This window comes from Aptenodytes patagonicus, chromosome 7, assembly GCF_965638725.1.
Source record: "Aptenodytes patagonicus chromosome 7, bAptPat1.pri.cur, whole genome shotgun sequence".
Lineage (NCBI taxonomy): Eukaryota > Metazoa > Chordata > Aves > Sphenisciformes > Spheniscidae > Aptenodytes > Aptenodytes patagonicus.
The window spans coordinates 66,140,610-66,168,202 of record NC_134955.1 but is presented as its reverse complement, the minus strand read 5'-3'; the positions used below and the strand labels follow the sequence as shown (position 1 = coordinate 66,168,202).

General features: G+C 43.7%; 1 protein-coding gene across 2 annotated transcripts in view; it reads left to right on the top strand.

Annotated features, from left to right (window-relative positions):
- Nucleotides 1-6,297: 6,297 nt before the first annotated feature.
- The window catches only part of HIF1A (hypoxia inducible factor 1 subunit alpha), a 34,875-nt gene continuing 13,579 nt past the window's right edge, over nt 6,298-27,593 (top strand). The window contains exons 1-6 of one of the 2 annotated variants that reach the window (XM_076345637.1): nt 6,298-6,469; nt 21,603-21,793; nt 22,762-22,907; nt 23,006-23,090; nt 25,909-26,021; nt 27,165-27,367. In XM_076345637.1, coding sequence (XP_076201752.1) covers nt 6,435-6,469; nt 21,603-21,793; nt 22,762-22,907; nt 23,006-23,090; nt 25,909-26,021; nt 27,165-27,367 — 773 coding nt within the window. In that variant the 5' untranslated portion in view covers nt 6,298-6,434. Of the gene's footprint in view, nt 6,470-7,162; nt 7,182-21,602; nt 21,794-22,761; nt 22,908-23,005; nt 23,091-25,908; nt 26,022-27,164; nt 27,368-27,593 lie in introns of those variants that run through there. The other variant, XM_076345638.1, reaches the window with a different exon arrangement.

The window sequence follows — 27,593 nt, the reverse complement described above, 5'->3', positions numbered from 1 at the left end:
AAGCTTGCACTGCATTTTCTAATATGTTGCGGGAAAACAAACAAACAAACAAACAAATAAAACCTCAAGCCCTTTGTGTTTTAGCTAGATCCAAGCTGGGGAAATGTTAAGTAGAAACACTTAAGAACATTGGAAAGAAAGTGTGTTTTAATGCCAAAACAGGAAAAAAAACAGAATTTAAACAGTTCTCAATTTTGCATCAGGTAGAATAGTTTGGTCCCCTTTACATTTTAATTACAAGTGAAGCCCATTCAATTTCATCTTTCCATTTATTTCCAAATCTTTTTTGTTCCGTGTGAGAAACTTGCGGTCCAGGCTGTAAAATAACAAAGGGGCTTGGTAGAAAGGATGAAAAGGATCAAGAAAAGGAAAAAGAAACCTCTTTCAGAATGTTCCTGTGGATCATAACTAGCTGTAGGAGACAGAAATCTGCATGAAATTGAAACCACGTCTCCTTCTGAGAAACGCATTTTCCCTCTGCTCTAGGTTATAACTTATGCAAAGACTGTCGCACAGTTCACGCTGCATCTGCTGACTGCTCATCTGGTTTCCCTTACGTGTCCTCAAAGCATTTCACTTGTGTTTATAGTACCTTCAAAAGGGAAGCTGGGCAGAGAAGAAAGTAAAACTAGCCTGGTAGGTATGAGGTGTTATGGGCTGATATTGGGAGTGTCTTGCTGGCTCCAGGGATGTAGGTTAAAAACACTTTGTTGGTCACAAGCAAAACCAGCCAGTGCCCTGCTTACTGGTGTGATGACAGACCGTGCTGCGCTGGTCACCACGGCCCCACGAGAAAGTCGTGCTCGGGGTGTGTGAGCAGAGGCAGGTGGGGGGGGGAGGAAGTGTTTGTGTCAACATCTTACACAGTAAGACCGATGGCCATGAAAACAGTGCTTGGTGTGCTCAAGTGTGCTCAGGACCAAGCCGAGGAGCACCAAACCCACTGTTCAGGCACCCCTGCACCCTCCAAATGCTGAGTGGGGCAAATTTGTGCCCAAATGTCTCTTTTGCCTGATTTGGAGCAAGGATTTAAACCCAGCTCCTCCATGTCCCCAGGTGCCTCTCTGTACACAGCAATTTAGGGGCTAAAGTGAAACAGGTCCCAGAGGAGAGAAGAAGCAAGGCTTTGCCCATGTGGGTACCAAACCCTGGTCTGAGCTGGACAGGACAGAGACTGAACAAGTATCTCTGACCTCCAAGACACTGCTTTACCCCCCAGACTTTGTCCACTCTTTCCAAGTCCCATCGCTGTGCCTAGCTGCAGGGCAGAGTTACCAGCTAAGGATCCTGAGCACAGAGAAGTATCTTGAAGGCCAAAAACTGGACCTGGCCTTGGCAAAGTCGTGGGCCCAAGCAGCACTCCTTTTTTTCAGTGTTCCCATTGTCGTTATCTCAGTCGCTGCCTCCTCAGCTGGTTTCTGAGGCTCCAGTGCAGGTCCCAGATCTCCCAGTGCACTGCATGGGGAGGCAGACTTCATGCCCGGCACGCAGTGAACTCCTCCACTCGGCACTGTGGCAAAGGATTGCAGCACTGAAATCTGAAAGCCTTTCTCTGATTTGTGTAATGTCCCACAGGAAGCCTGGAACCGAACCTCAGCTCCCCAAGTCTTCATTCAGGGCTTTGACCACAAACCCATCTTTTCTATGAGGACAATTTTAAAATTCCATCCTGCTTTTTGTCCACATCACGAAAACCACCATACAATGAGCAGTATCTGCTCAGGAGTGGTCTGGGGTTGGCAGGATGCAGCCGACTGGTGAAACTGTACAGCGTAGCCTGCTGAGCGCCTGCTTGCCTTATGCTTTCATCTGGTAAATTCCTTTCGTGGGTAGAAAATCCTTCCCCCAAATCTAATTACACTGAATTGGACATAGTGCTTTTATTATACTGCAGAATTTGTTACCCACATTGGTGTACGTCTCTGTGCAGAAATCACAGTCAAGAGAGTATTTCCAAATGTCTGAATGTGTACTGAGTCAAGCAGGCTTTAAGAGATGGTCACAGTTTAAAAAATGTGGATTGTGCAAATGCAAAAAGAAAAATAAATAAGATCCTGGCACATGAAGGAGAGGAGCAGCACTAAGGTTAGAAAAAAACGGTGGAAGTAACAGTTGCCAAAGAGACATTGTGTCTCTCATCACGTACTCTTGTTTCAGACAATATTTTGTATTGGAGAAACAGCAGCGTTAGGCTTTCCCTACCAATGGTTTGGTTTGAATTTGATTCAAATTTACGTTCATTTTTCTATTGTGAATGAGTTGACTACCAGAGATCTCGTGTTCTTGCATTGTTAAGCATAGTAAGTCGTAGTAACAAGCATTAGATCGTTGACAGCCTGTGTAGCGGAGCCGTGGGTCTGCACAGCCTTAGAGACCTTGTGGCGCTTCTCTTTCAAGTAAACGCTCCCACAGGGGTGCTGTGGGTAAGGCAGGTGTTGTGGTCAAATATCGATAGACCAGCACGTGCCCTTCATTTTAGCACTGTGCTTATTTACTGAATCAATGAATATCAATTCCCTAAATGTAAGGGGCTGTACTACGAAGCGAAAACCCAGCAAAGCCAGTGCTGGGGGCGGGGTTGTTGCAGTGACATCCCATGTGATGTGAGTTGCCAACTCAAGCGAGATAAATGGAGGGAGTCCTTACTTCTCTTTAACACCGACCACCTGGTAAGTCCATGCTCAGAAATGGTAAGTGTTCTTTGGAGGGAAGATGCCTGAGAAAATTAAGCCCCTGATCTTCTTCCCACTGAAGTCAGCAGAAGTTTTGCCAATCGGTATTGATGGGGATGCGTTTGAGTCCCGAGAGTTAATGCATACAGAGCCCGTCATGGTGAGAGGTGACCCATCAGCAGACAGATCTGAAGCCACAGACGGGAGCGTATCTCACATCTTCACATTGATTTGTTCTGCTGCTGAATCCCTGCCGCTGTCCTCACCAAGCCGTTTGCTGACTCATCAGCTTGTGCATTTGCCCTAATTAGTCATATGCAAACACTATTTTATTCAGGAAGTTCTCTTAACGTAAGTTGGAGCATGAACTTAGCACAGCAGTAAAGGTCAGGGAAAAGTGACTAAGGCATTATATACTGTGATAAGTTTCTATTATCAGCCACTGGCAAAGCGGGAAAGAAAATGTATATGCAGAATTTTAGTGGAGTGATGCAAAAGTTTAATAAGGGGGAGGATGGGGGGAGGGGGAGAGCATCTGCTTAACATCTCTCTAGAGCTGCTATAGTATGAAATCCTTAATTGCTGAACAAGTTTCCACTAACATCCTCCTGAAACACAGTTGTGTTTTGATGCAGTATTCTTTATTATGAGCTTGGGGCAAGCATGTTTGGCATGAGAGAAATGTGTCTAGTAAGGAGACCACAATACTCACAGCTCCTCAGCCAGTTCATGCTGGGAAGTCTGACATCTTTGAACAATTAACTCGAGCAGTGTTAGTAATTCGTTTACTGAGATTTTTCTGCAGTGTCTTTTACTCGGGGATTGCTAACACATCTTGAGCCTTTGTGCCTGAATGATTTAAAATTATCAGAACCTAGCATGAGAATTCTCAACGAGGAACCCTTCTGATGTATTGCATGGTATGTAAATTTGGATAACGTTAATAAAGGTGCCCAGGTGGATCCTAAGACATCAATGCTTATGGGCACCAAAATTGTCATTCGAAGAAGTGACAGCCGTAGGACTGAAAATAAGAGCCTACTGGGTAGGACAGGCCGGGTTCCGTAGCATTACAGCTAGGCAGTCCCCGGTCTGGACCACACCGGTGCCACTTGGTGTTTGAAGGGAGTGTGAGCACCAAGATTGCAGCTGAAGTGCAGAAGAGGCTTTCACTTCCGAGTCTGGCTGGCTCACCAGGAACCACTGCATCCTCACACTCAGATTAAAGAAGCTGCAATGGCTGCTCTGAGTTGCACCAGCCTCCTCTAAGGCAAGGGGAGTACCTCTGGTAGCACCACTTCACTACGAAGACTCCCCCAATGCATTCCCTGTGGCAGGGGCTCTGATGGCGAAGGTGGCACTGACCTGGGTATGTCATTTCAGCAGCTGCCAGGAGATTCCCCCCCCATTTCACCAGGGAAATTCCTTAGGGGCTGTTCCGGCGACTCTGTGACTGTACTAAAATAGTGCGCGGCTGCCATGCATGAGTGAATTTGTCCCTATGTTTAAACTGCCTATACCTCATTTTGAAAGATGAAGTTGTCCATGAGCTCTTGTGTGTGGCTTGTTGGTACTTATGTGAGAGACCCGAGTTTAAGTCTCGCTTTGATTAGTTCTCTTCTTCAGGCTCCAGTGAGTAGAGAACAACAGAAATATCAGTAGTCCACAGCCACGGGCTGCCGTGTTGTCACATCTCATAAGCTAAGTAAAGCTGGGCTTTGTCAGCGTTTGGATGAGAAACCTTAAAGGAATAAAAGGAGCCTATAGCACCTGTGCCTCTTCTGTGTATCTGACCGCTGCGGGCAGAAGCAATTCATTTCATACAGAAACTCCTTGTGATTTCTATTAAATGTCACGGTCACTGCTTTTTCTTCAAAAGAAATTTTAAAAAAACTCGAACCAACCCACGGTTGTATGCAAAAATGACTGCTTATTACCTGGAAGTTCGGAACCCACTGCAGAAGTGTTAGGAAGGTGCAGTACTGAGACGACATCACTTTGCCCTGCCAGGTGTTTCTTACAGCATCACATGTGCACACAGCAGCGCAAGGATGTTACTTATGGCTGTCAAAGCTGCTGCTTTTTTTAAAAGGTATCGTTACCTCTGAGCTGCGAATCGAGTAGTGTCTTGTACGGTTCAGCTCCGTATGATCACTTACAAGTCCTTGCTGGTGGAAGCCTACAAGATGTAAAGGAACCGCTGAGCTCTGTGGAGCTTTCCTGCCTTTCCTGCCTCCCCACAGCGCTCAGACACGTTATGACTAAGGGTACATAGCTAAGTCCACTGCGGAGCCTTTAATTTTAAATACATGGGCTCTGGCCCCAGTTCTCCTCTCTCTGCACCCCCACAGCTGTGGCCTGGCTCCTGATCCGAGGGGCCACTCGTGAGCATCTGCTTGGCCGTGCCCAATGCCAGGCCTCCTGGTGACAGGCCTGGGCCGGCACAGGCCCTGCCCCCTGTACGGCCGCTCCTGACGAGCCCCCCGGGCCAGCCAAGGTTGCAGGAGACCTCAGAGCCCTTAGGTGAGCGGTGCCCGAGGCCGCGCTTGCAGGGGCCACTCGGGGCGAGGCCCGGCCCCGCCACCCTCGGCCGCGCCCTGAGGGGAGCCGGCCCGCGGCCCACCCGCCCCCGCCGGGCGGCTGCTCTCTGGCGCCCCCCGGCGGCCGCGTGTGGCGCAGGGGCAGCGCGGGGCAACGCCGCCGCGGGGCCGCCCTGGTCCTAGCGCCGCCCGCCCGCCTCTCCCGGGGCACGGCGAGGGACGGGGACGCTCCCGGCGCCCCGGCGGAGACTGCGGTGCTGCGGGCGGAGAGCTCGCGTCCCGCGAGCCTGAACCGGTGCTTGGCCGGCGGGGTTCGGGCCTGCTTGGGTGGGAGGGAAGGCAGCGGGGGCGCGGTGCCTCCGCGCGGCCCCCGTGCAGCCTCCGGGCTCTGCCTTTAGGTGTTGGGGTGTCTGAAGTTGCAAAACTTGCTCGAAGCGTGCTGAATTATCCGTGTGTTATCCTGCTGGCCCGCCCGGCGATGCAGTTGCCTATTCCCTTTAATTAATACGAGGTTTTGAACTCTTTAACTGGAAATGTCCTGGTTTTAGGACTACGAAACCTTTGGGAAAGAGAAAGGAGTCAAGCACTGGGAAAAAAGTTCTTTACAGAACAAAAATAATAAAAATACGCGATACGCCCACAAACGTGCAGCCGTGCCGGCGGGCTCCCGGGGGCGGCGGTCTGATTTTTGGCGATTTTTTTAACCATCCGCGCTTCGTTGCTTGGCGTGAGACCAGGGGACCCCGGGGCTCGGGCGAGCCCCCCCGCCGCCGGCCGCTCAGCGGGACGCGGGGGGCTGCTCGGCCCGGGGACCGTGCCGTGCCGGGAGCCCGCCGGGGCAGGGTGGCGGCGGTCCCGCCCCGCACACAGCGCCACACGTGAGGCGCCGGCCCCCTCCCAGCTGAGCGCTCAGCTGACCCCGCCGGCCGAGGGGCCGGGCCGCGCCGCCGCTCCTCACTGGCGCAGCGCGGGGCCCGGGCCGGCCGCGCCCGCCCCCGCCACCGCCCCCTCCTCCGCGCCCAGCCCCGCGCCGCCCACCGCCGCCGCTGCGCCCTTCGCCGCCCGCACCTCCCCGCAGCCTGCCCTGATGCTCTGAGCCCACGCGGCCCCAGACCCGGCCCCTTCCCGGCCGCGCCGCCATCTCCCCGCGCCCCGTGGCGGCCATTGGATCCGCCCGCCTCGCATCCAGGGAGCCGGCGGGAGGAGAAGCCAGCCCGCCGCCATGGAGAGCCCCGGCGGCGTCACCGACAAGAAGAGGTACCGCCGGCCGACGCCGCGGCCTCCCGAGCTGCCCGCCCGCGGTGCCGGGGCCGCGCCGGCAGCGCGCAGCCTGCCCGCCCCCTGCTCGCCGCCCGGCCCGGGGGCCGCTCCCCCCTCCCCCCCCCCCCCGTCTGCCTAGGGCTGCCGGCGCCGTCTCCCGGGCATCCCGCCGCCCCCCGCTTTGTTACCGCTGCCCCCTCCCCGTTCTCCGTCCCCCCCTTCCCTCCCCGCGCTCCCCCAGCCCGCGGAGCGCTTCGCTCTTTCATTCCTCCTCCTCCTCTCCGCTGTCCACGTCGCCATTTTGTCGGCGGGGGGAGCGGGCCGGGGCCCCGCAGCCGGGGGGGAGGCGGGGGGGCTCCGTGTGGTGCGGCGCCTCTCCCGCGGCGGGAGCTGTCCCGCCGGCCCGGCCTGGCGCTGGGGTCCGCGGGTGGGAGCGTCTGGCGTGTTTTCTCCCCGCGCGGCCGTGGGGCATGAGTGGGCCCCGCTCCCCGCGCCCTCAGCCGTCGCGCCTGGGCGGCCTGCGCGCCGAAAGCGAGACAGCCGGGCCGGGCGAGGGGCTGGCGGCGGGGGCCGAGGGGTGTCCGCGGAGATCGTGAGGGGAGCCGGGGTGGAAGCGCTGGCTTCGGCCGAGCTGCAGCAGTGCCGGGGTGCGCCCTGCACGGCCGCTCGTGGGGAGCGACCCGGGGGCTGCCATTGCTTCTGAAAATGAGTGGGTAGGAATTGATCTCCACCGTGCCTGTGGGGTTCAGGTTTTGCGCAGAAAAGGGCCGGTTTGGAATCTGGAAATACTAAGCTTAAAAAAAACCCCCAAAACCCGCGGGGGAGGGGGATGGCGGCTGGACAATGTGAGTTGAGGAGTATGAATAATTCACCAAGGATTGTTAGCTCAAATTAGGAGGGGGGAATAAAAGCCTTAAAAGCCTTTGTTACATGGTGAAGTTAGGGAGTTTGAATATTTGGGTGACCAGATTTCTGCTTGGTGCTCCACCGGCGCGCTTTGTGGAGGGGTTAATTGCCGTAATCGCCATCTGCAGAAGACGCCGTTTGTTTATATTGATATCGATACCTTTTTTTTTTTTTAAGATGGATTTTCTCTGCTCTTGTATCAAAGGGTCATCTGAGTAGGTTAAACACAATAAGTATTAAAGCGTATAAGTTGTGTTGGAAAGGAGCCTGGCTGGCTTTTAAAATGGATGGTGAGCTTTGTGCTGAGCCGGAGCTGGGAGCGCAGAGTGCTGGGCTTGTGAACAGGGAGCGCTTCACCTCTCGGACTGTATCATCTCGGGGATAATTTGGAGTTGTTACGGCGGTGCATGGAGTGGGGTGGGGGAGAAGCAGCTTTTAGTCTAATGAAATCCGTACAGCGGGGCACCTGGGGGTGGCACCGATTCTGTAACCTTTGTTTTTTCTGCTCAAAGCTAATGGTTCTTGAGAAGCCTGGGAGAAAATACTGCAACAGAAATGATTATTCTGTGCTTTGCGCTGCTGCCCTAATTTAGTGGCAGGTCTAGAAAGGGGGTTTGAGTCTTAAGTTGTTCTCCGTTGCTGGTTTTTGGTTGGTGGTTTTTTTTTTTTTTTTGCCCTTGAGTATTTGTTGTTTTTTACTTACCATTCTGTCCCACTTGGGTACTTTTTTGCAATTTCCTTATCCTAGATGTAATCTGCTTTCTTCAGAATGTACGAATCAGTATGCAAAGCTTATCCATCCTTCCTTCCTAAAGGCAGGGCTTAAGAAAGAGAATTTGTTTGTTTTCTGTTTCCTGTAGACCGAGTTCAAAGTTGGGAATGTTTCTGATATAACAGTAAGGAATATTCAGCTTACTTCTGTTGTAGGGTACGTTTTAATCGAAAACATAAAGCTGTATCTGTGGTATGCTCATCCTGGGGGCTGTGAATGCGCTGTTGAGCAAAGATGGCTAAGCAAGAAAGGAAGGATATGAGCTCACCAGAGAACTTATTGAAAATCTCAAGCATTTCTCAAGAACCTGAGTTGTTTTAGAAGGGTTTAGGTTTGACGGTGTCCGTGTTCAGAATACATTTAAGGGAGAAGACCTTCCAGTCCTGTTCTTTGAGGATAAAACTTTGGCTGATTGTATCTATACAGCGCACCTTAATTTTGGCATGTGTTAAGACCCTTTTATTCCTTGTCCCCCCTGTGCTTGTATTTGGGTAGTGTTTAGCTTTTGATAGTTAAAGTGAAGCTTGTTGTTTGCTTAATTACATGCTGTGAGATGCAGAAATTATGGAATTTGACCAAGTGTGTGTCTTAGTCTTACATAAAATGAAATTTAGTCATAATAGTAACTGGAAGTGTGGATTCATTTACTGGTTCGTTGAATTCATTCTTTGATGTAGTCCTGAGCTTCTCATATACATACAGGGGTCAAGATTCCATAAGAAACCAAGTATCAGCAACATGATTAGGTATTGAGTTTTTTGGGGTTTAGCTCTTCTTCAGTAGCTGTATCGTTTTCATGTGCTCCTGGGTTTTCCCCCATGTGCTACAAGGAGCAAGTTTATCTCAGTGCATAGAGTGGGTAAAAGAACATTGTTGGGAGCTTTGTTTGCTTATTGACTTCGATTTGATTCAAATTTAAGGCTTTTGTTGAGAAGTATGCTGATTTTTCTCAATATTCTTTTAACAAACCAGTGCACAGATGGCTGATGCTATGAAAAGTTTTTCCCCAGGTCTGTGGTGTGACACTCCACTATTAGCAGAGTAATTCTTGCACCATTTTAAGTAAATGAGCCATTTAGGGTTACTGGTTACTTTGGTAGTGGCTTGCAGCTGGTTCATACACTAGGAAAATGAATCTTGGATTGTTTTAAGTCCTTATGTGTAGCATAGAATATGTATTTTTTTTTTTTAATGGTATGGGCGCTAAATAAAAATGAGGAGCGGAAGGATTTAAAAAAGTGATTTCTGGAGTGCTCAGTCTGAGTCTTAAGATGGTATAAAACAGTGGAATTTAACATCCTGACTTGAGTGTCTTGCAGAAAAACTTCAGCTTTTCAGTTTCTCAGAGTTGGGACTTGAAACTTAACATCTGGTGTCTAAGAGGATGATTTGAAAGACCGGGGTTTTGCTGCTGGATCTCTGCCACTGAGGTCCAGCTCCAAAATCTGTTCGAGAAGCCCGGGTCCTGTGCCGCTGGCTATGAGGGGCAGTGGCTATTGCTGGTTTTTCTTAAACCTGTGTGAGGTCTTGAGGATTGTACGTGCCACTGCTTTTTGTCTGTTAATTTCTTTCAACGCTGGTGGAACTGAGCTACCATTACTAGAGTTGAAAGTGAATACAAAAACCTTTTGTATATACTCTAACTGTACCTCTCTACGTGTTGTAAGAAGAGGAGAAATCTTTCAGTAAATCTGTAGAGTCTCCCCACAGGTACGGGGAGGGCAGAGTGGTTTCTGGCTTACAGAATGGTGTTTTTACTGCTTTCTGGATTTTTCTGGGTGGTTTGCCTTGCCATAGGGCTTAGCTGGTGGTAGTGCCTGTGTTGTCTGTTCTTTGCCACTTCTTCAAACGTGTAACAGTTTTGAATTCCTTCAATAAAAGTGATCAGAAATTATTTTCCAGTGACCAGTAAAGATGAAGGCAACAGTGTAGTGCTACCGCCCTTCCTCCTCGTTATCAAGGCACTGAAAATCAGGGAAGAATAGCTGTGGAGGATTTGCCTACTGCAGATATTTTCCATAATTTTGCACTGTGGGTGCTATGGTTTCCTTTTATCAGTGAAGGTCTGAGTATTTGGCAGTATGTTGATGGAAGCAGCAGGAGGGTTTTCTGGGTTTTGTTTACAGTCATACTTGCTTTGCCCTTTTAAAATGTACTGTCTCCAGTCCGAAGTCAGGGTCTCTTGGTTGGCATGCCTGAAATGCCAACAACCGGTCCACGCTTAGTGGAGAGGTCTAGCGTAGATGTGATCAGATGATCCAGGTTGTCAGGTGGTCTGTAGCAGGGTGATGGGATGGTAAGAGGTTTTTATTTCAAGTACTTCCAAGTTTTTTCAGCAACTCTGCCTTCTGTATAAATACTTATCCTATCTGGCATCTCTGAAGGCACATCCTGGACCATTTTTGGGAGGGGGGGGAACAAATGTAGCTGCGAACTGTTATCAGCAACTTAAGTCCGGCAATTAAGTCAACTGTCGGTTTAAAGGTGGAGGTGTGAAGTGGGTAATCCATCTTATTCCCTCATTTAATTGCCATCCCCATTTTCTGGTTGATTTCTGTCTTCTCGGGAATGTCCATCAAGGGCTTATTTAGATTAGGCTAAGATCATGCTTAAGTATGTCCTTTGTAAACCTCAAGAAGCTGAGAAGCACAGTTGCATGCTGTGTTTCTACTGCCACCAGAAGAGAGGCCAGAGAAGACCATCTTGCTATCGTGTAAGACTTCAGTCAGCAATGTAACAGCATGCATTTACTCATAGGAGCTTGCTTCCTCCTCTGCACATTGTGAAAGCAACCATAGACCTTTGTTCCTTGTGAACTATAATGTGTGGAGTTTATAAGGCTGTTTCCAGGACTGATTGCTGATGAAGTGGAAAAAAAAATAGTCAATAAATATTAATAACACTAGCAAATGTCAGCAGTGTTGTGGTGTAAGCCCAAACCCTTCTGAGGTTCTTAAGAGTGCGCATGTTCACTTTGGTGTGCTTCTGACCTGAAAGTCTTGAAGACTCTTGCTGAGCCTACGTAACACAATGGATTCTTGAGTGTGTTCATGTTGTTCTGTAGTAGTATTGCACCAATTCATGTTAGAAGGCTGGATTTCAAGTAGGCTTGTATGAGATTTTTGGTATTAAAGAGGACATTGAATGACAGAAACTGCTGATTTTTGAGTATTCTTTTTTTTTTTTTGTACTGCAGAAGAGAATTTGGCAGTGTTATCTCAATTTATTCTTGAAGAGCTTGGTGTTATGATATGCCAACAAAATAATTCTTGTATGATTGTAGAGTATGCATTGTTAAGTAAACCCAGGGGGGAAGTTCAGTGGTATATGAGAGCATCTAGATTTTCCTGATGATACTGCTCTTTCAAGGAGATGCAAATACCGATCCGATTACAATATGTGTTCTTTAAAAAACAAACAGCTTCAAAACAAAAACAAATCTCGAAAGAGCCTTAGCAAGAAGGCACAGTAACCCGTTCCTAGCTAGCTGATGTCCAAAAGGAAGGAATGTTCCAGATCACAAGTCATCAGCTCAAATGCTGCTTTTATCTTCACATACACAGTTATATAGGCAGGTGTTTACATGCCTCAAAAAAAAAACCCACCTAGGTAATGCATGGAAAGAACTTGGACCTTAATCATCTTTTCATGTTGTAACAGCACTTTCTCTTTTGAATTTGAGAAAGTTTGAGCATTTTGAGCCTCTCTTAAGAAACCACCTTTGTATTAGAGCAGGCGGAAGAGCATGCAGGAGAATCTTGAGTTTTCCACTGAGTACTGCTCCGAAATGGGAGATGCTTGGGGTTTTTATGACATTGGGAACTACAAAAATAGCCCAGGAAAGAAGTGAGCCTTTTTACTTTAAGTAATACCTGAGAATTCAGGAAAGATACAGGTTTCCAAATTACCATTGGATATGAAGGCTATTAAGGTTTTCCTCTACTGAGATCTCTGCTATTTAGCTTAGAATAAGTCTCTATGAAAATTAAGTTCTGAAATTATTAGAAACATGAACACGAAATCAAGTGAATACATGCCAGCATATATATTTTTTTAAATACAGTTTGTGTAGGTGAGGAACACTTTAGGGTTCTTTGATGTGGAGCCATAGCCTCAGTTGATGTAAATTAGCACAGGTTCATTGAAGCTATGCCTGTTTGTACCAGCCTGGGGGTTTGGTCCAAGATCTCAGAATAAGTGCATTGATAAGGAGGAGTTTCATCATATGCATAATCTGTCCTTTCTTTCTGTTGAAGCCTGATAATACTGGGACTTGTACAAAAATGTAGCCTTTTAAAACGTTGAGGTATTTTAGTACAAAGACATTTGAAATGGCTCTGCTGGCACTGAAGAACTGGTGCTTCAAGGTGATCCATTAGTCATTCCGTAAAGATATCCAATACGTAATAAACTTTGTCTGTGTTAGGAGAGACACTGTGCAGCTTCTGTTTAATTTGGTGTGGTGCGAATGAATGCTTAAGTGTTTTGAGGAAAAACGTTACAGCAGATCTTGTAACTCATTACATTAAAATAGAGCCTGAAGTTCAAGTGAAGAATTGAGGAAACTGAATCAGCAGCACTGAACTGTGCTATTGTATTTACAACAGTGGAAGATTTTACCAAGTTACTTATTAAATAACCTTTTCAACTCAATTTGTAATAATCCTGGAAGTGTTACCTGAAAAAGATGACCCATTTTGTTTACCAGAATGAGTCATTTCACTGTCAATCCTAAACCAAAACCAGATTGGTGTTACTTTATGAAGATTTTTGCATTTCAAGAAGCAAAAGAATTTGAGGCCAAGGCTCCTGTTTTTGTGAAGTTATTTCATGCTGCTTGCAAGCAGCAATAGTAAATAGTAAATGAACTGTTATGCTAGAAAGGGAGTTACTCGTGGCTTACCTCCTTACATTTGCCCCCTGCTCACATCCATTGGAAGAGATGGGGAATATGCTCTAAGGAACAGAAGACTTGAAGTAATCCACATCAAATATAAAGGCTGCAGCCTCTACTACCTAAGCTAAAGCAATGAGAAGCTCTACATGGTTTAGCTGAGGACGGGGGTATTTGGTGCTCAGTCCTTCAGAAAGGACTTTTTCCTTGCACCCTATTGAACCTACTGGATGTTGAGCTGACATTGCTGCGGGCTTTTTGTCCTAGTTATTGTTGTAAACGTTTTTCTTGACTGCTTAGTGGATCTGTTTGTTCTTTATTCATACAGAAAAATAAAATTTTATCTCTCTTCTAGTTTTTTTTTTTCAGTTCTTAAAACCTTTGATCACAAAATACCCTGTTAACTGAAAGCAGTTGAGGAACGCGAGGTGAAGGGATGAGAACTTGGATGGAAGCAGTGAGGGAAAATGTCCAGCCTCCAGTCTGGAGAACCTGAATGCAATGACATAAAATAAATGATATCTTTTAAAGCCATGATTTAGACTAAAATTACTTTATCAAGAGTCTGTGTCTGTCTGAAGATAGACCAGTTCGTAGCTAAAACATTAACAGAGAGCCTGACAGGTATCTCGGGGACATGTTTTGCATCTTTTTTTGTGAGCTTGGTAGAAGCAAAAGCAGGAGGGCTGAAGGGAGGGGAGCACTTAGAGGCTAGTTCTGTCAAGCCCCTGTCCAGATATCTCTTCTGAGTAGCTGTGGTTTTTCTGTAATAATAGACACAATTTAATTACCATGTATCTTTCATCCTGAAGGGCAGAGCGCAGCTAATTAAACGAAGAAAAAATAATGCTGTATTCTAGGAAAAAGCCAAATAACCTAGTTGAAAAAAATTAGAATTCTTACAAACAACCACTGTATGCCGTGTGGTTATTTTAAAACAGTAAATTACTACGCAAAGGTAAAGTATCAGTGGGTTACATTGTGTAGTAAGACACAGCAGAATCACTTCACCACATTCTGAATTAGAAATACTAATTTTGGAAGCTTTTACCTTCTTACTCACACTTTCTAAGCGGGGAGGTAGTTGGGGTTTCAGGTCAGTTCAAGGCCAAATCCAGGTGACAGATAGTCTTGGTAGTGTGGTCCTGTGCGGGCTGCAGGATTTTCAGGCTCTGCTGCTGGCTCTTATGTGCCATAACTTACCTGTCTGTAAAATGGCTGTTTATATAGATTTCGTGGTCTTTATAGTAAGATTTCACTTTGGAAGTTAACGCGTAGCTTGGTGGACTCTCGCGGCCTTTCCCCACTGTCATTTTGCAAACAGCAGTGGGTTTCCGTGTTCGCTCAGAATGTTTGTGCTGCTGTAGCTAATTCAGTCTGAACTGCCTGCTTGCTCTCTTAATTTTTTAGGGTTTTTTTTCAGTTAGGGTTTTTCTTGGTGGTAGTCAAGTTATGGTAAATGCCTGTAACTACCCTCACGTAAAGAAAATGGTTTAAATTGCTATGTTAGAAGGTAATACACAAAGGAATGAATTTTAATAGTTTACATACAGAGGTGTTGTCTCTGCTTGGATATTATGCTAGTTTCTGCAGTTAAATCTCTTTTAAATCTTTCTTACCGTATGTAAGGAATTTCTGATTTCTTTTCCTGAGTTGGATTACTGGGCTGTAGTGTTCGTTAATTCATAATGAGCAAGACTTTCTTCTAGAAAATCACATGCTTGTGATGACACATGAGATTTGGGGGGGGTTATTTGGTATTTTCATCACAAGGACTCTCTACACGGACTATACAATAAAGAGAATCGGTAAATAAAATTGGCCATAATGGCGAAAGCAGTAATACTTAAAGAAAATCATGTCAAAGCAAGAAAAGGCAAAGCTGTAGTTGTGAACATTGTGAACTGGTAGCTGAGAGATTGCACTAATTCTGTAACGCAGCTATAGAAGGAAGGAGCACCCCTCCTAATAAATTTGGAAAAAGTAAAATCTGTGGTGAATTTGCAAATATATTACAGTTCCCAGAAAGCCTGCCTATTCAACTGAAAACTCAGACTTTGCAGTAAGTGTTTGAGAACGCAGTCTGAAATGTCTTTTCCCCCACCGTTGGGAGAAGTGTTTGGATACCAGAAATGAGTAGCCCCATAAGACGGCGCATGAGATGAAGCCGGTCCTCTGGCCCCTTTCCTCCCCACCCCATCGCCTGGGTTTTCTCATCTTTAAACAGCAAAGACTGGGGCTCCCTCGCAGGACCGACTGTAGCGGACCCACTTGTCCCTACTTGTAACCTATTTTATTGTTTGCCTGGTGAGCGATGAACAGTTTGGGCTCCTGCATCTCGGCTGCTGGTCAGGCCAGACAAGTATGTTACTGCTGGGCTGGGCGGCGAGAGGGAATGGGGCTTTTGGGGCTGGCTGCGACTCTGGGCAATGTTTGTGCGGGTCCATCTCAAGACTCGATAGTGTTAACACTACAGCTCTGTCACCCCTCATTGAAGTTGATCAATTAAAAAGTATTTTTAAGGGATAAGGGGGCGAACTGGCACATTCTCCATCTATGCCAGGTGGAAGATGAGGGGCTTTTGGTTTTTTTGGATGGGTTTTCTTGGGTGGGTTTTTTTCGGGGGTTTTGAGTGGGTTGTTTTGTTTTTGTTTTTCTTTGGAAGAATACTTGCATCATTAGCTCACCATGTATTTAAATAACTGGATTTGAGCGTGTTCTCTTACATTATAAACCCATTTTTCATACAAAGTTGTCCCTAGGGAAGTTGAGTTACACTGTTTTAGTTTCTCTGTGCTAAGCGCTGGACTTGTTTCCATGGAAGAATAATTTAGTAAGTATTGTGGTTAGCAGCTCTGGACAAAATAAAGTTCTAAAAGCGAAGCAAAACAAATGGCTGCATATTCAGCACAGTCAGAAGAGTAGAACTCTGTCGTAACACACTCTTTGGCAGTCTGCACCTTTTAAGTGAGCTTGTATCTGGTCGGTATTTTCTTGGTGTGCTGTTGTGCTGTAGGTGAGAGCAGTTGGCATGGACGTGCCTCGGGTTGAGCTCTTCAGACGGGCCACACGAACACAGGTAGTTAGGCTGGTGTAGTGATACCAGCGTTAGGGTGTTCTGCTGGGGTATGGCTGCAAACTGGGAGTTGCACCTCCGCCCCATACAGCTGTGCTGGCAGAAGTATCTGGTTTAGGCTAGGCATGAAAAGACGACCAAGTTTTGTACCAACTGCAGGAATGGGTTCAACCTTAAAAGCTAAATACAAGGCCGCTTACAGGTCTACTTTCTAAGTTCAGTACCATCATGATGACATGTACTGTTAATGTATTATTGTATTGTAATAGCTGCATATTTTTCTTTTCACGTAATGAAGAAAAATTGAAGCTGTGTTATAGTGGATACGGTCTTTGTGACTCCGTTTCTAAGCCAGGTATTTCCCGTACTAGTTTTACAGTCTGAGGAGAGGTTGTATCTAACACTGAAGTATTGAGTGTGAATCTTGTACTGGCAAATGATGGGAATTAATGGCAGAACTGAAAACTACTTAAAGTTCAATAATGAGATGTTACCAGATTTGAGGCACATTATTCATTTGGATTATATTGTTTCCATATGGTATGCTTCTGTGAAACTGTTTAAGAACAGATACCATGATAAATACAAAGCCACTCAATTGTAAAAAACAATTCTAAAGAGAAAAATGTGAATTGCTATCAGAAGAAACACAATTTTTTTTAGAATGTCTCAAAACCTGGATCAAGAAAGATGAGCCTGGATTAATACATACATGCACAATAGCTATTTTACATGGGAATTGAAAACACCTATAGGGCAAAGTCTAGTTGATTAGAGAAACAGTAAGTTAGAATGGGAGAAAGGCTAGAAAATAGATAACAGCAGTAAAGCAACATACAGGAAAACCCCTGATTTCTTGTGTTAATGTAATATTGTGTACACAATGTAAAATTTTCCTTAACACTGGGTGGTGATTTAAAAAGCTAGAAGGAGACAAAGTTGACGTGCTACGTGTTTTAAGATCTGTCCATTGACCACTTTTAATCTAGTTATTTTTAATTGAAATTTATCTGTTACTGATGGTATTTTCCAGGGTTCTTTTTGGTCTTATTTCCTAGTGGTAAATAAGCAGGAACAAGTCAGCTTTAAATATGGCCATTGATTAGTTTTACACTGAAGGTGATGAAAACTGTGGGCTGTATTTAGACAATTGGGGAATCACTTGTAGGAATATGCAGTGGTGGGCGGAGGGATCTTTGGGATGGTATGGGGAACAATATATTGTTTGAGAGATGCTCTGGCCCAAGTGGTTCATACGGCCATAATGACAGGAGTTGCACATTCGAGTAGAGAGGCCATGTTAACATCTGTAACTGGTGCGCATGGGATTGCTGCTGGTGTGCTTTGTTCTGAAGGCTGTTGGGCCAATTCTTACTTGCTGTAAAACTTTGTTTATATTCCCTGTGCTGTATTTTAAAGCCTTTTTGATTTGAGGCAGTGAGTGAGAGCCTGGGTAATATCCTTCAGCCGAGCTCTCGGTTCAGCTGCAGTGAATCCTGGTGGTGAAATACCTTTTGCTCTGGGTCTCTAACTCGAATATCTTTTGGAACTCAGATGTTTATTAAGCTATTGCATGTAAACATCTTTTACATCTAAAAAGGGCCTAAGTACTGGCTTTAAAACTGTCAGTGAAACACTGCTTTCTGTGAGCTGTGATGCAAACCTGCTTTGGATTGCTCTCTGCTTCTGTATTCTGGTGGCAGAAATACAAAATGGAAATGAATGGCTGGCACTGAGATTGTGCAGGAAACATCATACCTGAAAATGCATGCAATTTCCTGTCTAGCACAAGCATTTCTGATATTTTCATTGCACGTATAATCCACTCTTCAGCTGAGATTTTCTTCTGAGTCTTTAGGTGTTTTTCTTTCGTGCAAGACTGACAGCAGAAGGTTGCAATACAGCTCTTAAGTTTGGGGCTTGTTTTAAATGGAGCACGGGTTCCTGTTGTCTCTACAGAATGGTATTTCTGTTGTGAAGACCATGAGTTTTACACACGGGCAGTTCTGAAAATCTCTCTTAAATGATACAATTTATTTAAGCTGATTTTGTGGCAGTTCACATCTCGCTGTTTAAAGCCTTCTTCCTTCAGCTCCCTTTTTTCCCCCTAGTTGAGAGAGCTCACTTAGGAAATATATTTTCTTTACAGGAATTCAACATCCTTTAATTGACTACACAGAAATTTGTGGGCAGCTACACATGTTGATTGTGTGTTTTTTTCACTTACTTTATGCAACTGTAAGTAACAAAGCTTAGAGTAGTTGCAACAGTAAAGGGTTTTTTTGGTTTTGTTTTTTTTATTAATTTGGTGGCATCCCATGTTGAGGCAACTCTGACTTCACTTGATAATTAAACCTCATTTGTGAAAGACCCTATTAATTTGATCCATTAAAGAAACACTCTTTGAAGCTGGTAGTTAATCTTCCTATTTAAGTTGCGGGGTTTTACTCAGATTGGTTACAGCTTAGTTTTAAACAGCAGCTAAAAATAGCAAACTGTTGCACTGTACAGTTTAAATATCTATCTACAGTAGTAGCCTTTCTAGAAAGGAAATAGCCAGTAAGAGGGAGAGGAGACCCTGCTGCTCGGACAGCACCGGTTGGTACCAACATCGCACTTTTCCTTGAGTTTTGCCCATCGCAAAGTCAGGCAGCGCTCCAGCAGGCGGCACTTGATTCTCTTACTCCAGGATTAATTTTTAACAGAAGCTCTATGAGCTTGGTTTGAGCAGCGTTTCAGTCGGTAATTAATAATTCAACGGTTGTGAGAAGTTTTGACTGTTTATGTTGAAGTCTGCTGCTAAGCATGCTAAAGCCAGGAACTAGCTGAAATATTTTCACAAACATTAAGCTTTCAGAAAGAAAATACAAGGGAAGGGGCTGAAATTGCAACTTGTGAGGTTAGCGTCTATTTTCATCTCTTGCTTGAAGACTTGAAGCGCACAGCGTTACTGCCAAAGCGTGGGGTTTTTTACTTAAGAGTGTCTGCAGTTCAAAAGGAACCCGTGACAAAACTGCAGGCATCTAGGCAGATGGAAACCAATTACTTCCAGTAATTCTCCCTTGAGTTTCTATTGTAGGAGGAAACTTCTGCAGGTGAAGGGATCTTGAATGAGTAGCTAACAAAGAAAAATCAGAGGTATAAAGGTGAATCTGTCCAAGGCAGCATAATTACTTGTTTTACCTTTGTCAGTGAAATCTGTGGTCCAAGAAAGAGGACAAAGAGAATCCAGATGGTTTTTCACCTCCACCCTTAGTTTTCCACCAAGAGAAAAGGTACTTGAGGCCTGTCTTCAGTAGGAAATGTTTAATCAATTAGGTTATACAGCTAAAATATTTTTTTCAGTATTGGTAAAGGTCAGACTTCTTGTAATGGCTGTTTCCAGATATACCTGTATGTCAGGAGCCTCAAGCTTCTCAGACCAATGTATCCATGACTAGAGCAGAAACATCTGTTGTCACAGGGAAATTGAATGTGAAAAAATCTGCAAGATGGGAAATATTATCAGATCTTTTAGGCTACCCTTCTGAGGAACACGAGCTTATAGTCACAGAAACTGATAGAACTATGGTATGTCTGGAATTTTTTACTACTATAATACCCATAAATTAGTTTTCCAAATATCTCCGTTACTATTATGTTGATTTATTAATGTTTCTCATTACATAGAAATAGTATTTCTGTGATCTAGTAGCCTGATTTTGCCACCAAAGGAGAAAACAGAATCCTATTCTTAGCTCTTACAAAACTTACAATTCTGAAAATCAAGCTCCTAGTGCTTCCTTCTGCTGGCAGTGGCAGGGGGTGGGAGGAGAGGATGGTGGGAGTGGGGATGGATGGGGACGCCGTACAGTTCCATGAAGTTGGAAAAAATGAAGGTAATCACAGAAGAAATTCTGATAGCTTACTTTGTCTTTATCAGAGCTTATTAAACTTCTTTCGTGTTTCAAGGCATTCATGCTTTCAACGTCAGTCTTAATAGTATTGTCGCCTGCATGTTTCTGCACAAACTAAGCAGGTTTTTGGCTATTGTGGGTAGCACATCAGGTAAAGGACTGAAAACATGTTCCTCTGGGTATGTATTTGACTGCTTACTTCGAATCTGGTTCGTTATTTCCCAGGCAATATCAGCTTGTGAATAGCTTTCCTCTGTCATTTGTGGTACCTCTCACAAGATGTGTGCTAATTAAAAAGTGTTTTTGCACAGATCCACAGACTTAGCAATGTGCATTTGGCAGTGGTAGTATGTGACTTAAGTCTAGTGAAATTAGAAAAAAGTAATTCCTAAACTGTTGGTGGTAAATAATGCAGTGGCTTATTTTCTGTCTTTTTCAACTAGTGACACTTAATTTCTTTATGGTAACATTAAAAGGCATGCAACTTTGAATTATAAAAGCAGTGTTTATAGGCATATGTTTATCTTACAACTTTCATGTAAGTCGGTGGAAAAAAGGGGATCCTACAGATTAGTGCAACTACCTTTTGTATCTCAGGTGTATGCAAAATGAAGATAGGGTGCCTTCGGAAGACATAAATGTATAAAAAGAAAAATGGACAATAATACTGTATGCTTTTGTGTCGTCCATTTAAGAATAAAAGCACATTTAACTGCAGTGGCATAATTTCCTCGGGGACCACAGCAGCGTTGAGTTCTTGTTCAAATGTAAGAATAATTTGGAGCTCCTATCTCAAAATGCTTAGTTCAAAAGTCATGTGACAGATGCATGAGGCAAACATGAACCGGTGTGGGTACTGGGAAAAGGGAGAATCATCGTGTTACTGACTGACAGAGAGTCTCAGTTGTTTCGGTGCTTGCTTTTAGTGAGCTGTCCTTTACTTCATGCGTCCTGGGGGAGGCGAGTCTAACGGAGGCAATGGAAGAAGAATGAGGCAACTTCTTAACAGCTGGAGTTTTCCAGTATAGGGGAGACTATGGAAGGGGCTATACTGGAGAAAGAGAGCTGGGAAAGGGACTTTTTTGATTGCTTGAAAAGCAGGACACCTTGTGCTAAATCAATATCCTTGCTTATCTGAGCTGTTAGGTGGGCTTTGTAAGGATGGTAAAAAGGGAAGAACTTGGAGAGTGTACATGATGCTACTTGGGCATAGAGCTGGAAATAACTTATGCTGTAGTATTTTGAATGGACTTAAGGGATTAGGAAAGAGGAATAAAATGGGATTTGGAGGCTAGAGAGGCAGCAGTCAAGGTATGAGATGAGCACTTCAGGAATGGTTCTGAGTACGTAGATGTCTGTTTGAAGAACTGATCTTGTTGGAAGACTCTGTGGGTTTGAATTTAGTTCTGGCAGAGCCCAACCGCTGCAGAACTCTATACACAGAATTACATTTACATTTTTAAATGGAGGTTTTAAATTATTCAACTTCTATAACTGGTTAATTGGCTACTGGGCAGCTTAGTTTCAAATTTAGCTTGCACAGAGAACTCTGTTTCCTATATTAACCCCAAACTTTGTTTATATAGGATTAGCTCAGAACGCAGAAAAGAGAAGTCGAGAGATGCAGCCCGGTGCCGAAGGAGCAAGGAATCGGAAGTATTCTACGAGCTTGCTCATCAGCTGCCCCTGCCCCACACCGTGAGCGCACACCTGGACAAGGCATCCATTATGAGACTGACCATCAGCTACTTGCGCATGAGAAAGCTCCTAGATGCTGGTAAGCGAATAACGTAGCAGAATCTGGAAAAGGGGCTGGAGGTATATTGAGGAAGAAGCTATTTCTCAAACCTATCAGCAGTTAAATAAATAAATACATTAATAGTTGCATCCTTTCTATGGAAAAGTGGAAGACCTTACAGTAGAAATAGGCTATTGGTGATGGCACAGGAAAAATATGATCACTGTTCAACAGACTTTGTTTTTCCCGTTCTGTTCTGATGATCCCAGTTGGCTCATCACAGCCATAGTGCCATTTTCAGTCTCAGCTATTTGACCCTTCTCCCAGAGTTAACTTCTTTCATCTAACCCTCTTTTTTCCCCTAGAGTTGGTTGCAACAACTGTGCTTTACTAAATTGTAGGTGGTTGGTGCAAGGCTGGCTCAGCTCACTGTAGGTGTTTCTTCTTAATATAAACTGCAAGGAATTTTTTTTGTAATGTGTAATCCTCTGAAGGTGAAGTTAGCTGAGGATATGTCTGTCTCTGCAGTACACCTTCCCGTGCAACTACAGGAGTATCTGAGTTAACTTGTGAACCGGTATATGTATAGCATGCCATGGATGCTGTACTGGTTATTTGTACTCATGCATGCCTACCTATACCGTATGGAAGAGTAACTTTGGTAGCCATACTCTGAAATGCCTCCTAGGAAGCCCCTGAGAAATGTTTGTAATGCCTTTTGAGATAACCGGTAATATTTTTGGCATGTAGACTTTTTCCTTAAGGTGGAAGGTTTATTGGTTTATGCATAGAAACACAAAGGTTTAACCTCACTCTGATTTTCTGTGATTTGTGGTATCATTACTAGAGCTTGAAGAATTTAATTGATCACTTATCTACGTGAATTATACTGGTTTTGAACAGTCCTGCAAGATTGACTCCTTGCAGACTGGACCCAGAAGTCATTCCTGATGGTAAGTGAAGAATGGCTGATGTTTACTTAAATAAAAATGTGTGGCTGCTTGTAGGTGAGCTGGAGACAGAAGCCAAAATGGAGAAGGAACTGAACTGTTTCTACTTGAAAGCTCTTGATGGATTTGTCATGGTTCTGTCCGAAGATGGGGACATGATTTACATGTCTGAAAACGTGAACAAGTGTATGGGACTCACTCAGGTGAAATACTGGCATTTCCTAACACTGTTTCAAATCTGTAAAAGTTGTTACATTTTTGTATGTGTAAAGTTAGACACCCATATACCTTTTTTTTTCAGTTTGATTTGACGGGGCACAGTGTCTTTGATTTCACTCATCCATGTGACCATGAAGAGCTGAGAGAAATGCTTACACACAGAAATGGTGAGAAGAAAGAAAAAAATTGATTTAGTTTACTTATGGATAGTTCCTGTTGGCATTAGTACAGTTGGATATCTGCTAGGAAAAGGTGTTGAGAGAACAAACTAGTGTGTTTTGCTGCTTAAATCTCAAAATAAACCTTGTTCAGAGATACTAACAACAGAAATAACCAGAATGTTTTGGCAATATCCTAATTGTAGGAGAGATGAGACTTCATTAGTACTCTCTAATCCAAAACAAAATTAATAACTAAAACGGGGTTACTGAGGGTGGCAAGAATTAGCGTGCCTACAGGAATAAAATCAGAGGTAGGTTGAATGAGAATGATCTTAAGCGATTGCTATAGAAGGATATGGAGAAGTTAAATTGGTGCATTTGTCTTGGTTTGGGCTTGCCTTCACAGGACAACTTAAAAGCAAATGCTTTCTTCCAGAAATCTGTGGTGGTATACTTAAGACACAAAAAAGATACTATATTTAGGACCGTGAAAAACTAGTCGGGGAGTACTTGGACAGCCCCAAAAAGGGCTTTGGGGTTGATGCTTCTCTGCACCTTTTAATTGGTGCATGAAATTGGTATCTTTTCACAGATTTCTGACTCTTCTTTTCTCCGTCTGAGGGAGTAGAACACCGTGTTCACATATTCTGTATGCTTTTGAATTTAACAAATGCCCGTGAATTACTGCTTTTATGTCTCCTAAAGGTTTGTTAATGACTATAAAGACTTGGCAGCCTGCATGCCTCCAAACAAATCTGCTTTACTGAGTTGTTAGAAGCCTAAAATCTGACCACTCTAATACCTGTTTCATCAAACAAGGGTTATATGGACTCTGAATCTAGATAGTGATAAATTACCAAGCCTGACCTCTGCTTTTGTGTAGCACTGTAAATCAGAAGTCTCTTATGCTGTCATTCTGTTTAATTCAGTGGAAGAGACCTGATAAGACTTTGATTTTTGTAAGCATTTTCTAAACTTGTCTGCCCTTAGTATTGAAGTATGTTTCTAAGGCTAGATTAGACTCCCCCCCCCCCCCCCCCCCCGCCTTTGGAATACAGTAATGCATCTGGGGGGGTGGCGAAACAACTTCACTAAGGCAGTGTAAAAACTGGTCTTGTTGCAAAAGCTTATTCTTAAAAATGTCATGTTACTGAGTTTCATGCAAACCAACTCTAGCGTGTCTAAATGGACCAGACTGGAATAAGATGTCTGGAAAGCATTATTACAAAATCTGTTTCGCAAATGAAGTTGGCAGACAAAAGTCTAAATTACAGTAATAATAGTACATTTTTGTATTTACTAGTATTCCCAGGTTACATTCTACTGCAGCTCTTACATCAGTGGAATTATTTTGGTTTTGAATTGAGTATTAAAAACTTCTCTCTGGGATTGTACAGGTGCAAATGAATATAAATGTGATTGTAAAATCAGAATGCAGTTCAGTTTCTGCCAAAGTTGCTTTTTAAACTTTCAAAGCTGGCAATTTTAAAAATAACGTCCAATGCTGAATCAGACGTGAGAAAGTTGCTCTGTCTCTTACAGTTGCTTCTTAAAGCAGAGCCTTAACCATCAGGACTTGGTAACAATAACGTGTTAACATAGTCTTCAACTATGAACTTCTAGATTGGTTTAACTCTTTTAAAAACATACTGAATTAAATAAGTTTTGGCTGTTTCTCTGAACTCTGCTTCCTGCCCCCCCCCCCTTACTGAGGATATTTTGGTGTGGCATAAAGCAGGCTTGTCCCTGTTATTCTTTGCCTCTGCTAGAAGCAATAGGCAATGTAGCATAGGGGCTTTTATGTTTTTCTAATGGATTTTGTAAAACTAGTAGTTGCAGTGCAAGCCACCATGAAGAATTTCATAGCTACTATTGTCTGTGGAGGATGAGAGCAAATTATTGTATAAACTTGTATCAGAAGTAAGCTCACATGTTCTAAACTTCCACCCTCTGCCATGATTTGGGCCTCACTCCTTAGCATGCCTTGGCAAACTTACTCTTCCTCTGCTCCTTATCCTAGGTGCTTTATTTCCTTCTTCCATGCACAGCGAGCTGCTTGCAGCTCTCCTGATAGGATCAGTTTGCGTCGTCTTTGCCCAGAATAGCCTAGCTAGTAAACGACTCTGAAAGGCTTTCCCCTGTAAAGGCAAAAGCTTAACTTAAAGCCTGCTGTTAGCAAGTAAGGCTAAAAAACTAGTGCCACTAAAGTTAATTCATATTAGGATTTCTTGACTTTTTTTTTTCCCTAAGAATGCTAATAATGTGTTTAACAACTTGGTCCCTGTTTACTCTAAGAGTGTAAATCAGTGTGGAAATATTCGGGTGCATGTAAACAGCAGAGTTGTTAATTCCGAATTGAAAAACTTAAAATACTGCAGTCCTGAAGAGCTACAGGCCCAAAATGTATTTGATTTGAACCTTCCTGCAGTGAGTTACCGATGCATTTCAGTAGAAACCAACGCAACAGTACTTCTCAATCGGTGCCTGCTTTTCTTGTCTTCTGTCACAATTTTAAAATATATTAAATTTTCAATCTGTCTCTCTTTCTCCCCACCCCTTTTTCCTGAAATCTGGGAGTGTGGAATTGGCTACAAATACAATACTGATCTTAAAACATTGAAACTTCAGTTTTTTGCCTACCTCACAGTAAAACTCATTCTGAAAAGTGTCATTATCGAAAGTGCTGTTAGGTTTATCAATCTTTTTAACTTAATTTTTGTGTCTTCCCCTAGTTTAGGAGTTCTATAATATGTTGGGGTTTTTTTTATGCCTTTGGAAGATGATCCAAGAGCTTAAGAATTGGTTTACTATTTGCTTTTGCTAGGTCCTGTGAAAAAGGGCAAAGAGCAAAACACGGAGCGCAGCTTTTTTCTCAGAATGAAGTGTACACTGACTAGCAGGGGAAGAACAGTGAATATAAAGTCTGCTACGTGGAAGGTAACTAATGCAAAGGAATATTTACGTAGTTTGGCAGCTTCCTCTTCAGATGTCATAACACTATATTTCAACATTTTTACTTCATGTAACGAGCTTGAGTTTCACTAAGTACTTAACTAATTAATGATTTTGCTTCAATATGCTGAATTTTAATGCTGAATACATCACGGAGGTAACTGAAACAATGTTTTAAAATTAGTTTTTCAAAACTTTTTTAATGAATTCTCCATTTTAAATTAGAGGTCACTTACTAGAAATTATAATTAGTAAATATGTTTGCATAAAGCCTTCTCCTCTGAGAAAAAAAATACTTGCCACCACTTATGCTGATACCTAGTTTCTTTTGATTTGACACTGTAAGTGTGACAGTTGAGGTCTCTCTGAAGGACTTCAATTCCATTCTTTCTGAAGCTGCTGGCTATCCCTTTTGTAACAGTTGGAACAAAAAGAGCCCAGCCTGATAACTTTCTGCAGTGAATGCATTTTCTGCAGTGAATGCATTTTCTCCTCTGGACAAAAAGTAACCTTTTACTGTATCGAGTGGTATTATGGCTCACAATTCTCTTTTATAACTTAAATTTAGTTATTCTGGATCAAATAAAACAAATGAAGCAACTTCTTTCTTCTTTGCTGCTGTCTGTGAACAACTTCTACTTCAGAATGGTTAAAAAAACCCAAAAGAAACCCACAAAATGCAAAACTTCTTGTCTCTTGAAGAATACATTTGATCTCTAACCACTTCTGCAGAAGATCTAAAATGGAGGTTGCTACTATTACCATAACTTTCAAATTTAAATAGTAAGATACCTTTTGCTGAGGCAATTGCTTATCAGTGTTATCATTAATGTAACCTTCAAAGAAGAACAGTTCACAGAAATGCAGAAGTGTCTAGTGTTGCTTCAGCCAGTGCCCGAGAGGAAAGAGTTGGCAGCCTGTGTTCTCATCGCAGTCTGTGTAGCGCGAAGAGGAGAACTGCCGCTCTCTTTTAGCCATCCCTTTGAAAGCACTGCTGCCTTTCTGTTGTTGCTATCACATCGAGGGGTGGGGAGGGGAAGGACTTCGCTCCGGGTGTGCTAATGGAAATACGATTGTGGTGTTTGACAGACAAACCTGGTCTCTTTTTAAAATGCAACTTTCCCGTAGGTACTACACTGCACTGGACACATTCGTGTATATGACACATGCGGTAATCAAACTCACTGTGGCTACAAAAAGCCTCCCATGACATGTCTGGTGTTGATCTGTGAACCTATTCCTCATCCATCAAACATTGAGGTCCCCTTGGACAGTAAAACGTTCCTCAGTCGTCACAGTCTTGATATGAAATTTTCCTATTGTGATGAAAGGTAATACATATTTTGTACTTAATTCATTTGAAGGATTTGCAGGGTTGGTACATGCTGGCTAATGTTGGCCTTATACATTTATATAGTCTTACTTGTTAACTTGATTCATCTGTGCAATGGAATCACTGGGATGCTTTGCCTTTTACTAACTGATGAGGAGGTCTCATTTAAAAGCCAGATTTTTAAATCTAAGGAGCGTGCAGGGTTATTACTTTGGAATAAATCC